This window comes from Glandiceps talaboti, chromosome 10 (genome assembly GCF_964340395.1).
Source record: "Glandiceps talaboti chromosome 10, keGlaTala1.1, whole genome shotgun sequence".
Taxonomy (NCBI): Eukaryota; Metazoa; Hemichordata; class Enteropneusta; family Spengelidae; genus Glandiceps; species Glandiceps talaboti.
Window position 1 is genome coordinate 18333817 of NC_135558.1, and position 16964 is coordinate 18350780.

The following is a 16964-nucleotide window of genomic DNA, read 5'->3' on the forward strand; positions in this document are numbered from 1 at the left end:
GTGTAGTGCTACTTGAAATACAATTGCGAAAGATATTCCACTGTAGACGAAAACATAGCTGATCATAGTTATCTAGATATATAATGATAGCTTGACCTTGTAAGATGCCGTGTTATAATCACAGTAAGAGACCGCATGAATCCTGAAGGGCGCCCTCAAATTGGATGAAACACGAATGGCGCCCTCACACTATCAAGTAGTAAATCGTTTGTTTAAAAGTAACGCCACATAACTATAGTAATACTGATAGTATATATTATGTATTCAGTGTACTTATTTACTCAAAGCAAACAAATCAAATTACTCTAAGTGAAAAAAAAGATAATCAATTTCTGTGATCACAATTATAAACATGCAGAATATTCATTTTTGTCAAAATTGTCCCTGGAAAGTTCTTACATGGAACTACAAAATGTATATATTTTGCTTGTGCTAAGCAAGACGTAATATGGTCTTTGAAAGTGAAGATAGCTATAGTTAGGACAAATGAAAAGAAAAAAAGTATGAAGACATTCTAAATAATATTATGCACTTTGTTCAAAAAACCCAAGACCTAAATGGCCCCACCCGGAAATTGCCTTGATCAACTGCTTGAGGAAATGAAATACAAGCAGCGATAACCTTATCTAGATATGCCATGCGTTATATCTGCAAGGCTAAAAAATTAGGAATAAATCTCCCGTGGCCAAGAGTTTTGATATCAAAGCGCGTGTCTCCTTTATTTTATAATATGAGAATAACCAATATGAAACCAATCAACATCGCAAACGTAGAGGGCGTAGTGATGTCACCAGCATCAACAGGCTCGGGTTCGTCGGTTGGTTCTGTTGAATAAAACAGCAAAATATTCATACTTTTTTGTTCAGTGTATCGTATGGTCTATTCGAATATATCGAAGGACAGAAGGACATACAAACAAAAGTAGCCCTGTCATTTTGTTTTTCTGTTTTGAAATAAAGCCTCTATTTGATATGTCCAATCCTGCAAAACTTGGCTTAGTTCCAATCATTTTGCAGTAGTAAGTATGTTTTCTTACCAGCAAACTAATAAAGTTAAATAACAGAGGTTCATCTGGATCTGATATAATCAAACACAGTGCATTTGGAAAAGTGGTCTCCTATATTATTATTTGCGCGATAATTGATGTTGTATTCACACAGAAAAAAAATACCAGTATACTAGTATTATGACTTGTACCAAGATACCAAATAAATTACTATAAATACAAAAAAAAAAGTAGCAGCGTTCTTGAGTATTTCTTAGTGTAATTTTCTTTAATAACTACTATAGTAAATTAGTGTGTTTCAGATAAAGCGATCTACCTTTCCTCATCTGTGGTCACTTAAAAAAATCGTTTTCCAGATAGAGGCCAGGTCTTTTTACACTATAACAGTACGATCATCATAACGTGTTCGTTTGCTTAAGTCATCAATTGCCTTCAATTCATTCATTTGTTTTACATGTCATCAAACTCTCACAGAAGTATTGTGACCGAGTATCTAATCTTGGGATCGAAGAAATTTCTAAACATCTTATTTACTTTTATTTGGCCTTACTAAACATTTTTCGACCAGTTGTCAAGCCTATCCAAAACCCACAAACTTACAGAATATGTATTTTTTTTTCAATCCAGTAAACACAGTAATGGTCACGGTAGACACACTTAAAAGTTGAAATATTCACAAGATTGAAAACAATCTACTCAGTACTCTTTACCAGGGTCAGTTGGTGTATCCTCCTCTTCGTACGGTCTCCATGTACAATCTGAGTCCCATCCAATCTCACCGATTATCTCCAGATCTTTCAGTACTCTGTTTAGCCATTTGTCCAATGGTTTGAAGTATTTCAAGAATGGTCCAGATTCCATCTTGGTTGTACCAGCGATAGCCATCATGGCTTCCGGCCATGGCATACTTTTACCAAGCTTTAACATATCACTGACAAATTTAAAGATATGTATTTTGTATGAAAGTGTTTAATTGAACATATAATGGTTTATTCCTAAGCTTTTTGTTGGCTTCGTAGTCTTTTCTGATAGTCTCTGTCCGTCTGATTGTCTCCCTGCCTCAACCTCTCTGCCTGTCTGTCTTTTTGTCTGTCTGTCTGTCTGTCTGTCTGTCTGTCTGTCTGTCTGTTTGTCTGTCTGACTGTCTGTCTGTCTGTCTGTCTGTCTGGCTGTCTGGCTGTCTGTCTGGCTGGCTGGCCTGTCTGTCTGTCCATCCATGTATGTCTGCTTCTTGTTTAATAGCTCTCACTCATTCACTCACTCACTCACTATCTCTCTCTCTCTCTCTCTCTCTCTCTCTCTCTCTCTCTCTCTCTCTCTCTCTCTCTCTCTCTCTCTCTCTCTCTCTCTCTCTCTCTCTCTCTCTCTCTCTCTCTGCCCTCCCTGTGTGATAATTGATGGTAAACATTAATGGAAGAAAGTGCGAAATAGTATGAACTAATTAACATATTATTGTTCTTACATAATACTCACCCGAGTACTTTACCGGCTTCAGTGGAGTTATAAAAGTCGCACTTGAACAAATCTCCGTCAAAGCCTTTAGCAGCACACATAGCTTCATAGAATTGAAACTGGATAAATGTACGGGTGTAATATCTGGAAAGGTAAAAATAAATAAATCATGGCAAGGAATGAATTGTACGTGAAAATTTGTGATAAAATATGGAAATTTTATGAAACAAAATAGCACAACACCACAGCCTCGACTCCAAAGTGAGGTTACAAGAGTTGATGAAAGAGATGAATGTTGGCGCCCTCAATGTCGATTCGTAAAAAGTCAAAACTTTCGAACTTGAATATAATGTGAATATCATGACACCTGTCTTCTCGAACTGTCTCAGTTATATCATACAGTCGAAGGTGATATTCTCTGTATGAAACATAAACTTCTTGTCGTGTTTTTCAATGCACCTTATATAAAGTCAACGGTAACTACAAACACGGTGTCCATATTAGCACTCACTTGTTGACGAGATAAAAGAATCGATGGATTTACCTTAAAAATGAATAATCGTTAGCCACGTGGTAGAGTGCAGTAGGGTCCAAGTCTTTTTCGGATCGTGGAGCTGGTTCAACCACACCAAGTATTTTATGCCTTAGGAAGGAAAAAACAAACAAACAAACCATACATTACAATAATGGCAATAATTGTACTTCTTTGCGAATGTATGTGAACACCAATAACACGAAAAGAAAATGTGTATGTTTCCCATAAAAATATGGCCTCAGAGAGAATAGTACTTTGATTTATTTTTATCTTTTTAATTGTTTTTTTTTCTTCAAAAAACTATTGCTTCGACTCAAACCAAACAAAATGCCGGTCGGAATACCCCTTCTCTGATACTAGTTTGATAAAAGTATGTACAGATATCACCAGGGTAAGAAAACAGACATGCATGGAAGTCGAGAAGACAAAGAATGTCTGATAGTTTTGTTTTAAATGTTTAAAAATGTTTAGGGTCGGCGGCTTAAAGTATGGTCGGTTGGGTTATCGGAATCACACAATTTGTTTTGTTTTAAAATTCTGTCTAAACAATGTGTTAATCCTCCAACGTTTAACTCTTAATTTCCAAAGATTTGTTGTTTTTCTGTGGATCTTCCTCACCACACAATCAGTTACTACAATATAATCTGTGAAAAGGAATGCATCAGAGGGTTCAAAGTTTATTTGTTGTTGAGTCACTTACTTCAATTCCCAAAACGATGACGTCCATTTGTCATAGGGAATGTTGTCACGGAACACTTCCCATCGCCATTTCTCCAGACCGATACTGAACGGTAAAGTTGCAACCATGGTCAATGCCTGCTTCATTAGAAAGTTGATATCGGATTCTGATTAAGAGATTGAACAGAAAGGAATATTAGTGAATAGAGAGACAAAATCAAAGATACAAACAGACAGACAGACAGACAGACAGACAGGCAGACAGACAGACAGACATAGTCAGTGCCTGCTTCATTAAGAAATTAATATCGGAATCTGTTAGAACAAAGGAGTGGAGAGGAGAGGAGAGGAGAAAAAGACAGGGTGAAAAAGAGAGACATACAGAAAAGGACATCGCAGAAAGGTCGATAACCTTACAAGAAAGAACTCGAAATAAGTTTCTTACATTATAGTTAAATGTCGTTACATTTATGATTGATTTTATCACATTAATGACAAGTACTACATTAATTATATACATTATGAGTGATAGCTTTAACGTTTCGTCATTTCCAGTAATATTTACCCGTGGAATAATGCTCTTAACACTAATATAACACGTCATATTCAGACAGCCTTCGGTGATTGGCTTAGGTTGTACCACATGGTATGCACTATTGACCCGTAGTAACCCCAATTTGCATATAGGGGCATTTGTCGTAGTCTATTTTCCCTAGGGCAATACATGTAGCACAGAAGGCCTATCGGGGATTTGCTTTGACAATGGAAAGAATATTTATCTGAGAATGTGAGGTGTTATAAAACACTTGTTGTCTTGTCTCATTTCGGTCTCTAGTAGGCGTTATATTACTCCTCGTGCTGTTATGTAGCAACTGTCTCCCACGGCCTTTAACCTCAGCAAATAGTGGCTACATCACGTGTGGTAAATGACGTCTACTAGTGACGTCACAACCAAGCATTAAGTATATAATAGAAACTGCACAGTCATTCTGATAAGCTGAATTATGTGTCAGTGATGACGTTATATTTGTATATTTCGTATGATGGATTGTTGTCCGCGTGTAAACAGCCATAAATCAGGTGCGGATCATGTACTTGATGCAAGAAATATGCTCAGGGGTGTTGATATTACCCTGGTAGTTGAGCCTCCGGTTTTCTAACCGATGCAACAGTGATAAGCTATTGATGGATGTTTGTTTAATTATAGTCTCAGTAGAGAGGCGTCTCTGAAAACTAGTTTATTTAGAATTCCCATAAACTTGCAGTGCTGTTTTGGGACTTCCAATGTTTACACTATGTTGATCACAGGGTGATTACAATCGCACAACAGAGAGAAACCGCTATCACCCACTTGTCGTAATCTACCCCATTGAAGAACAATAGTTTTAGTTTTTGCGTCTATCTTAGTAAACCGAAGACTGGAATACCAGTGTTGTAAGTAGACAACCGCTAAGCTTCAAATACATAGCATAGACATAAAAAATGAAAACAGAGATTATGAACAAAATATAGTACCATTATAATATATGAGGAGAAAGCCATAAATTCAAAGAGTTAACATCAAAAGACGTATAAATGTGGGTGTATTTATTGAAATATAAAAAACTATATAGAGTACATGAACTAGTTCAAAAAGAATATTAGAGTTGTTAATTTATGCAAAGGTAACCTTTAAGAGGGTAGGATGGATAATTTTACTTTACAAATTAATGGTTTAAATTTATTTTTTGTCTTCGTCCTACCGTAGTCGTCAGGTAGTTCATGTAATAAACCCACGTCATACAGATGTTGTGGTGTTGCTGCTGACAGAGCGATGACCTCACCGACCGCTTCGTGAAATCCTTCGTTAGCGCCATCACGGAAAGCTACAGGTAATTCTTTATACTGTAGATCGTATTGAATATGACCCATTTCATGGTGAAGGGTCATCATATCATCCATGTTGACATCCGAACACATTCTGATCCTAATTTGCACACAAAAAGAATGAATCATAAGCGTTTATTGACAATGACAGATATGCACATACCGTAGTCGTCAGGTAGTTCGTGTAAGAGGTTGACATCATACAGGTGCTGGGGCGTGGCGGCGGAAAGTGCTATCACTTCACCGACGGCCTCGTGAAAGCCTTCGTTCGCACCGTCTCTGAACTCGACAGGTTCTTCCATGTATTGCAGAAAATACTGTATATGGCCCATCTCATGATGGAGGACCATTAAGTCATCCATGTTCACCTCGGTACACATTCGTATCCTGGAGTACATTACCAACAGAAGGGGATAGGAGGGTGGGAGTGTGGAAGCATACAGTGACACACGTCGAAAGTGACGAGGATATACACAAAATGAGAGGATATACACACAAGACAATTGGGAAGGTGCAAGCAAAGAGGGAAGGGTTATACATGCATATGGAAGGAGATACATTTATGATTTGATTCGCGCACAAGGCGTCCAGATGTATAGATGGAAACAGACCGACCGACAAAGAGGAAGATATTACATGTATGCACGAATCGTACATTTATAGACAGACAGACAGACAGACAGACAGACAGACAGACAGATAGATAGATATATAGATAGATGGATAGGTGGATGGAATGATGGAGAGACGGACAAACAGACAGAAGTGAACAATGTGAACAGAAGAAAGAACATTAATTGAGTTATGTTTGAAAATCGATGTAACTAGTCTTTATACAAGACATATCCCCCAACTGGTTTCTTTTATGGCAAAGTTTTTTGTCAATATTTTAGATTTTGAGCTTGAAGGTGACGGTCAAGGTCAAAAGTTAACATCTAATAAACAGAATACTTCTAACAAATGTGAGTTTACAAACTATGGAGTCTCTGTGTAACCCTTCCGAAAATAATGAACAATGTAGTATTTGAACTTGAAGAAGATGAAGGTTGAGGTCAAAGCTTTAGCATCAAGCTCAAAGCTTACATCAATAACTTAAAGAGGAGGTCATGGGCAAAGGTCAAGGTACAAAGAGAAAGATTACCGTTGAGAATTCGAAGATGGATGTAGACACTGACTTGAGTCTGTGTATTCACCAAGTTCATGAGTTATTGTAGGAAGACAAATTCCGGCTATTTGACCTTGTAAATGTTGGTCAAAGTCAAACGTTAACATCTCATTAGAAAGCTTAACACTTGAATGATGCCGGCAGGGTGGACACTTGAATGATGTCGATATATATATATATTTGCTTATGCTCGCCATTTTGCCATAAAGGTCAGAGTCGCACAATTTAAGGGACATTTTGTAGTAAGTTTGAGGCAGTGCCTGTATAGAGTGACTGTGGACATATATACAAACTGGGAAAGTGCACAAGCCACTTTAATGTACTTCCCTTTAATTGACATATCATGCTAATGTTTCAATGTTTACTGTGCCCTTGTTTTAGTGTAAAATAAACAAGGAGAAGTGCCAATGGAAGGCTTTCATGAGCAGGAGAAACAATCATTGATTACATCATATAGATAGTCAATCCGTTCCCAGTACCTTAAACTGACCAGGCAACAAGTTCAACAAGTTCAGATGTTATATATAAAAATACCTAATATCTCAGACCACGAAACAATCTGAGCTAATATACATAGAATACTACACTGGTACCACAATTGAACGTCGGTCAAGTACTGGGAGTAGATCTTAATCCTATCCGCACTGAGACTTTAATTGCGTTGCCCAATTCGGTCAACCAACATGGTTGTTGTTGTTGTTGTTGTTGTTGTTGTTGTTGTTGTCGTCGTCGTCGTCGCTGTTGTTGTTGTTGTTGTTGTTGTTATATTACCTGAAGTCTATTTGATTGTAGAAATCCCAAGCTGTTGCATGACATTCAACTTGTCTACCATCATCTGGTCTTGTCAGCATAGACTCGTCCCAGAATTCTTGAGGAGCTGGTATCAGTCCCATGGAAACAAAGAAATCATCGGCTAATTCCGTCATCGTCACAGCTGTATAGTTCTGAGGACAGTAAAATAGGCATGAGTGTGTATACATTGTATATCATTCATGCAGACTGCCGGACGTAATGTCATACACTGCAACTGTATAAATGCTATCCGGGTATCTATGTATCTATGTGTGACTGTTATATAGTCCAGTCAAAATATGAAATAACCCACCACTAATTGCAACAGAATTTATTTTTTCACCATTATCTTCAGATTGGTCCTCATAATGAAATATCAAAAGTCCTCTTCAATCTAATTGGTGGAACAGTATCTAATTTGCATAAATCCAAAATGGCCGCCAAAAACTCCATTTATTGTATATTTAACTAAATGTCAATTCTAATAAACTTTTATGAAGTATTTAAATATGTTAATCTATGTAGCTTGACTATTGGAGTATACACTAGTCATAACAGACCTAATTAGTATGCTGCAATTTGCATAAATTAAATATGACTGCCAAAATGTCGAATTTTCATGTTTCTACCCTTGTTTTCAATTTGAGAACCAGTATTCATACATTAAATCAAAATAGTTTCCACTGTGAATATATATATCATATGACGCAACACAGGAAGTAGTCTAGGTGGTTGTGAAATTAAAAGAAGTTTTTAACTTAGTAAACATCACAAGATTTTGTTGTTGATATTAGATAGACTTTAACGACTTTAACACACTTCACTGGGATGAATGGGAATAAAAAACGATACTGGTTTTATAGTAGCTACATTATTACGTTATGCTTAGGTCACCAGGAAAATCCACTTTCACCAACTCCGCATGGATAGCCCTCTCTGAATTTGGCGAATGTGTCATTCAAGAGGCCTGATGTTGTATACTTGGCAAGGCATTATGGGAAATAAACACAGTACTTTTGTCACAGCTGGTGTGACGCTCCTAAGTTATTGAATTAACATCACATTAACGTTTTGGGAATCTGCCTCTGGACAGAGAACACTTGTTTTGGACTTGGTCTGTGTTTAACAAGTAGCAGTGTATTGCAATAATGTATCGTATCTACATGTCTAATGTTGTCAGTGTCTGGTTATGTAAACGTTTCCAAAAAGTCATTATATTATTATATTAAGAAAGACGTGAAAAAATATCGTGTGTTCTTATGAACTGCCTACACCAAATGATCATATTCTTGCAGTGACAGTATGACGCTATCACACCACTGACGTATATAAAAAAATGTTCAGTATTAAATTGGGTTCGTGAATATGACTGTATTCAAAAGATTTTATCAAATTCATCTTGGAAAAATTTGGAGGAAGTATGGAATACCAAATGAGCTTCCCAGCAATTTATTAATCTGAAATATTATCACTGTGATTGGTACATACAATTTATTAGCATACTTTCCATTATAAAAACAGTAAAAACACGAATACTCAAGTTTAGTGATAACATAAAACTACCCCCATCAAAACGCAAAAAAGAAGAAAAAAATTGAAACAATAAATAAAAACAAACAAACACAAACGGTAAACTTCTTTCCCCGCTCTTAATTTATCCAAAACGCGACTGATATGGTGGAAATGCAACCCCCTCTCTCCGTCCCTGTTTGTACAATAATTTCTGTGGAAATACTGAAATCTCTCAGGTTTTTGGATAACCTCTATTGGCAAACGTATTTCAAAATGACTAAGCCAACTTTAGCGAAACCTGTTGAAATGTTGAAATCCTTACCTGTGCTATTAGTTCATCTGTGACGTCAACATTGGCTGCATCTGGATATGGCACCACAAGACTGTACAGATTGGTCCAAAAGCGCCCCCACATGTCACCTGTTGGAACGGAACGGAAAATGAATGTTGATCTGATAACTGCATTAATTAACGATCTAGCTTATGTTTGTGACAGAGTTAAATCGAAATTAGGAAGAGAGAGAGAGAGAGAGAGAGAGAGAGAGAGAGAGAGAGAGAGAGAGAGAGAGAGAGAGAGAGAGAGAGAGAGAGAGAGAGAGAGAGAGAGAGAGAGAGAGAGAGAGAGAGAGAGAGAGAGAGAGAGAGAGAGAGAGAGGAGGCAGCAAACTTACCTAACAAATTGGCTGGTAGGCATCCTCCATCCCTGTTTATTTTATCTCCATAGATATCTTTTAACTTATAGCGTACATATGTATGTAGTTTTTCATAGAGTGGTAAAATATCTACATACATCTGCCACATGTCTTCCTCCAAATCTTCGTCTTCGTCCATGTCGTTCTCGTAGTTTGCTCTCCAATAAGCACCGTAATCGTCGTAACCTGGATAACGAAAAAACCCATACATGGCATGTAATCTGTACGATTCTTTAATCTGGATTTACGCATATGGATTATTAACTTAATGATTTATAAAATGTGATTAGCAAGATCTGGATTTATTTATTTTCCAAGATCAGATAAATGTACTATGTGTGTCGTCCACCTATTTATACACATACCATTAAGCACAGATGCTTGATTCTTCAGTCTCACGTAATCCACGTACACATCTCGTAGTCTTCTCCCAGTGTCATCTCTCCAGTGTTTCCATACCCACAGTCGTTGAGTATAATTAGTCGAGGTGGCCATGATGTTCGTCAAAACTAGAAAGATGATTAAAATATTAACAATAAACATCAGATGGTGACGAAAAATCTGACCAATGGATGATGATATAACCACTGTGAATTTCATAGATCTACAAACTCTTCGAATCTTGCCAAAATAAAAGTAGTTTGTTCTTTGTCACAGTATATGTCGTTAAAATTGCAACTTCTACAATTCCCCTGTACGTTCCTGCAGTATCTGTCGTAAACTTTGCTTTGTTGTTTATTAAGGTATCTGTCCAAAACTTGTAAAAGTGCTTGGTTCTTTCCCAAAATATCTGCCGTCAACTTCTAAGATTTCATTGTTCTATCTTACAGTATTTGTCGTCAATTTAATTGCTTTGTTCTCCTTGCAGTATGTCAAATTCCTGTTTGTTCTATGTGTATCATTATACTATATTCCATTGTGCTGATTGGTCAAGAATGACCATGTGACCACACATTTTTAATATTTTGTTCTAGGCACGCTTTTGATATCCCGTCACGTTATCTGACCAAAGTAGTACCTTTATAACCCCCACCCATCTCTCCCACCATGAAGTTGGCATAAGTCAGAATATAATTAATTTGAAATCTACAGTAACAAAAAGAATCGTTCAGCGCATGACAATTTAATGAAATATATATATATATATATATATATATATATATATATATATATATATATATATATATATATATATATATATATATATATATATATATATATATATAGTTTTGTAAAACTATTACGCTCTGCCACTGCGGTATAGAGCACTGTCTTAGCAGATTGATACTCACCGAGTTATATATATATATATATATATACTTGCCTGGGTCTTGTAAATGACATTCATTTTCATCCCACGGTACACACACCTTTCCTAGGGCATAGGTTAAACTCATATTGGACAGGACATTTTGTAGCTGTATATGGTAAAAACCGAAGAATAAGGAATAGGAAAAGAAGAAGGAAGAATACAATTTATTCAGTATTCCTAAACAGTCAAATCGCCTCAAATCTCAAATATGGATTTTTTTCTGCCAATTAACATTACTTCTTTTAAAACCAGATTCTAACGTCTTCAACAACTCACTGCGTCAGAGTGATATTCCAAATCGCTTTCTGTAAAAGTATGGGTATGCTAATTATGCTACTTAATTACTGATAATAATGATGGTTGGGGGCGCTATACAGTGGCTGACCCTATGCTCGTAATACTAGTCTCAGCACCAGTTTTGCATCGCTTGGTTCAGTATCTGTGAATGTTTAAGTGTAACTGTTTATGAATATGGATTCTTTGTTTTGTTTTATTTGTTTGTGAGTTCTGTGTATTTTTGTAATGTTTGTTGATGGGTCTGAAGACGATTTTCTGTTTTTTTTATGAATAAAGCTTTTGAATTGAATTGAAGAAGGTAGACTGAGGGGAAAAAAGACACATACGTCATTGTAATCCTCTTCTGGTAAGATTGAATGGCCAATATCATAAATAAACCCCATTTCCCTGGCAACAGCATCAGTATAATGTTCTAAATCATCCATAAACAACGAAGCATTTACATGAGCTTCATTGGCGAAGGCGGCAAACTTCACACCTTCTTCTTGCTGACAAAAAAGAATGTTATGTATTGAATTAATGACGGTACAAGCTTTCAGATATAAAAGAACAAATAGTTAATAGCTAAACATGCATACATACATACATACATACATACATACATACATACATACATACATGCATACACACATACATACTTACATACATACATACACACATACACACATACATACATACATACATACTCACATACATACATACATACATACACACATACATACATACATACATACATACATACATACATACATACACACATACACACATACATACATACATACATACATACATACACACATACATACTCACATACATACATACATACATACATACACACATACACACATACATACATACATACATACATACATACATACATATATACATACATACATACATGCATGCATGCATGCATACGTACGTACGTACGTACATGCGTAAAGACAGACAGACAGACAGACAGACAGACAGACAGACAGACAGACACACACAGATGAGAACTTTACTAAACTGCTCAGCTGTCAGATACTAATCAAATATCCATTCATATCATATTTTGTCATCTAATATTAACAATAAGGTAATTAATCAAACCGTTATCAATATCTCTTTATCTAAGTTTTGTCATACTTCGCCTCTTTGTTCACGGCACTGAAATTCATTTAGGGGCGTGGTCCTATTTGGTGATGTTAATAAATTACCACTCGCTATTGACTCATTAGAACTGATAGTACCCGCATTTATCTTGTTATCATTGCACACACACGTCTTTGTATTATTTAGATTCACACGGGTCACACTGAGTCATCATAACTCATATTCATTATATTTTCATATAAAGCGTTATCAGTAATATATTGGACTAGATTTATTAGTTATTGTACCAATTACAGCCTGTTTCATGCCTGTGTTCACTTTGTTCTGTTTGGTACAACCAAACAGAAACAACTGCGCATACAGCACTGCAAAGTTAAATGAGTACAGTTTCATTCTACATTTTGACTAAATGAAATACTAAATGTAAACTAATTAGGTACCACCATGCAGAGATCCATGCAGACATCAAAATATTGGCGCCCACGTATCTGCGTCTAGTTGTAGTTTATTTAATTTAGACAAAACGTAGCAAGAAATTTGCGACCTTGCTATCTTGAAGTGTAGAATATGTAGTTTCTAATTGGTTCCTGTGTGTGGGTGTATCAAACAGAGCCAGAGAACACTAACATGAAACACGCTGTGTATGTTTTCTTGCACAAAGAAACTCAGAACACACAACTTAAAGGGGCAAAAGAGGAATTTCTAACCTATTTGATTAGCGTGAACATATAGTTCAACACATAATTAAAGTATTCTAGTGTAATGTTAATAGCGATGCATGCCTTCGCTTCAGGCACCGAAAACGCAATGACTGTTCTGACCTTGTCAACACACTTGATAGCATAAAATAGTGATTTCCTTAATATTTTACAACCAGAGACAGTCAAGTAATAACAAACGGAATTTGTTACAAACAGGGAAAATAAACAAATGAATTAGATGTACTACCACTTAGCACAGCATGTTGGAAGAACAGAGACAAGTATTACTTTCCATCATTTGATAAGAACAGTTTTATGGCCACTTTACACAATAGCTCACATTCACACACAAATGCCAAGTTACCCTGGTATTTCCTGTACACGCAAAGAGGTCAGAAACTGTTCTTATCATACATATTTCTGTACTTCTAACCAAGTGTTATCAATCCATTGCAGTTGTTTATTTGCCCTGTTTGCAACAAGTAACGTTTGGCTTGTAAATTTCTTACATGTCACTGGATGTAATGTACGTGTAATAAATTGTGTCCTTGCATCGTTTATATATTACTCCTGAATACCGGGTTTGAATTCTGCCAATAAAAGGTTCTGTTTAGCTAGAAAAGAATTGTTTCTGGTCAGGGCGCGAATCACCTACGCGTCGATTTTTTTCGTGTTTGTCCAGCCACGCTGATGCTCTCTGCAGATCCAGGAGGAAACACACCCAAGAACAGTAACTGCCATACATAGTAGACCGAGTGACAGATTTGTTGAGCATTAAAAAAAATCGCACCGTCGCACCAATTTAGACAAACTGCCCTATAGCTAACCAGAAACAATTCTCTTTTTTTGGCCTAAGTTTGCTTCAGTAAGTAGAATACGACAGGCGTCTCTTTTTACAGCATAATTATGCTAAAAACCCCGTAAAACTCCGCTTGTGCCTCTTTAAGTACATAAATTGCTGTCTTCTCCAAAATGTCTCAGTTCTGTCAAAACTTGTCATTCGACCTTTGGATATGATATTCCTATTGACTATAGTTCAGTCTATTGGTCTAATATTGAAATTTTGTTTATTGACAACGTCCTGCGATGTAGGACAACATTAGCATATCTAAAAATAGATATAAAACTCGTCAAAACAATATTTCGTCATGCTATCTGAATCATCACCCAGACACACGGTGACACAATATCTAGTCTAAACTCGTATCACTCCGTACAAACATTTAATACCATCCATAACCTTGAACTTTAATAGGTCTCTAAGCTGTATATACACTGATTCAACTAAAAACTCTGAATGTATTTTTCTACAGAATTTCACAGCAGCATTCTACAAAAGCATGTGATTGCGCTTATTGACATATATATATATATATATATATATATATATATATATATATATATATATATATATATATATATATATATATATATATATATATATTAGAATAAACACTTCACTCAACAAATGCAAGACGTTTTTTTTCATATGAATCTTTGGTCATTTTTTTTCTTTTTACTGTTAATCACTGATCGAGTAGAATTTATTATAGCTCTGAAGATTTTCAGACCACTTCATAAATACGACATGGTATTTGTATACAGTTGATAACGTAATTATACTACCAAATTATCATTTTGAAAAGGCGCCTTTTGGTCGAATACTCTCCAGGTACACGCCTTCGTAAATCCTACCGGGATGACCTTCGTCCGACAAAAATGGAATACGACGTTTAAACTAACATTAATCTTAACATGAATGCATTATGGTGTATATTTTGTCGAAAAAAACGTAATTGGAAAAACAACACCAGTAATAAACACAACAACAGCAACGCCACCACCACCACCACCATCATCATCATCATCATCATCATCATCATCATCATCATCATCATCATCATCATCATCACCACCATCATCAACACCAACAGCTGCAGCAGTAGTAGTAGCAGCAGCAGCAGCAGCAGCAACAACAACAACAACAACAACAGCAGCAGCAGCAGCAGCAGCAACAACAACAACAACAACAACAACAACAACAACAACAACAACAACAACACAGTTTTCAATCACAATAGTACACGTTGTAAGTTGCCATATATTGTCCGAGAGTTTTGCAACACCTTTGTACAGGACAACCAGAAACAAGTAACCATGGTAGGCAATCAGACACTACACTTTAGTTGAGAAGTTGAGGTATCTGAGACTGTTGCTAGGTTACGTATGACATATGAATGACATATGGATGACCTTGGTAATACCACATTCCAAATTACAGTGATGTTCACACATGAACTATTCACAGCAACAAACATTAGTGACACAGAATATGAAACGAGAAGATAACGTATGTAAATAGTGTATGATGAAATAGGTGGATCTAACAAACATGATGGGCAGATGGAAGTGACTTACTCAGAGGTCGTGTCAACATTTTGTAACCACACCTAGTACCTATGATCGACCTGCCAGTAGGCACAGTGTTTATCTCACTAATCGACACATTTCAACTCACAACTCACACATCGGACTTATTTCAATACTTTATGGTTCAGAATTAATAAATAACAACTTTATTAAACTAACTTCAGTTATTTGAAGGTCGAAAGACCCTCATATTCTTCGTTTTAGATAACATCAAACAGAACTTTTATTGTGTCAAATAGTGATTGCAAACGGTAAAATATTTTGCTCGTTTCTGTCTCAAAAAAAGTCGATCGCTAAAACTCTGGAAATATAAACCAAGTTGGAAAGAACGTTTTAAACTAGATATGTATAAGTGTAGGGACATTTTGCTTGTTAAATCATCAGCGAAATATCATTTTTGTTTTTATTTTTATTTGGTCAAATTCTGTGATCCCTAATGTAACACGTTGTCCTGAGGAACAGCAATCGGTCTTTGATTAATATATCGCGATAACAGCACAGTAATCGTTCTCTTTCTTGTGAAAGCTTATGCCCACTTCTTCAAGATGGACTTGGATATACAAGTAAATGAAAAAAACACACTCTTTACTTACCAAAATCTCAAGGTTATGACTTGTTAAGTTTGTAGAGTAATCCCAGGACGCATGCACATAGCTTGGTATGACGATTTGGGCCTCATCATTGTAATAGTCGAGGAAATCCTGTGCTTCTTCTTCGGTGTAAGTTGGTGTTGGGTCTTCAGCGTTAGAAAACATACACCACATGGACACCAAGACCATGAACAACATGAAACCTCGATTGGTTTTCCAAGATGACATTTTAACAACTGACAGAGAACTGAGTTTGTGTGAATAACTGTTGATTGAAAGACTACCAATCGAAGATGCGTTATCTCCAGCTTGATGACGTCACTTGTGTACGCTAGCGTCATGGAATTTTGTTTACTAAGACCCCATAACTTGAGTGAGAATTTAATATAACTATTGACGATATGGGCTTCATCCGCAGCAATTTATCATCATCAAGTATTAGTTCGGGTCATCATTAAAACTAAATAACGACAGACACTCAAACGACCATTTTTCTTATCTCATCATTGCATGGTGCCATCGCTCCTTTTACAACAAATAACTATAGATAGATAGAAAATGTACATTTTGATGTTAGAGGAATGATTCTGCAATAATCAGAAAGACAGTGGGGTTTTATCTCTTCGTAGAAGGTTGTGATAAGAATTAAGAAAATATCTTTTCTCCGCAACGAAAATTAAATGTTATGTACTCGACTTATTAATTTTTATAAAATTGTTTCATCGATCGCGAGTGACCGAAACATTATTTCGGTTTAAAAGTGATCAAATATGATGTATATGTTTTAACAAATTTACTAGTACGTAGTTCTCAGATTTGAATACGATATTATGTTTAC

General features: G+C 36.1%; 1 protein-coding gene across 1 annotated transcript; it reads right to left on the reverse strand.

Moving 5' to 3' along the window:
- Window positions 1–723: 723 nt before the first annotated feature.
- On the reverse strand, window positions 724–16354 carry LOC144440708 (angiotensin-converting enzyme 2-like). Its single transcript, XM_078130091.1, has 13 exons — window positions 16130–16354; window positions 11634–11795; window positions 11023–11116; window positions 10064–10207; window positions 9678–9884; window positions 9329–9426; window positions 7474–7646; window positions 5414–5637; window positions 3694–3838; window positions 3003–3101; window positions 2480–2602; window positions 1717–1937; window positions 724–824 (listed from the first exon to the last, which is right to left on the reverse strand). Exons 1-13 carry the CDS (start codon window positions 16352–16354, stop codon window positions 724–726), a joined length of 2016 nt encoding a protein of 671 aa, XP_077986217.1.
- Window positions 16355–16964: the final 610 nt, after the last annotated feature.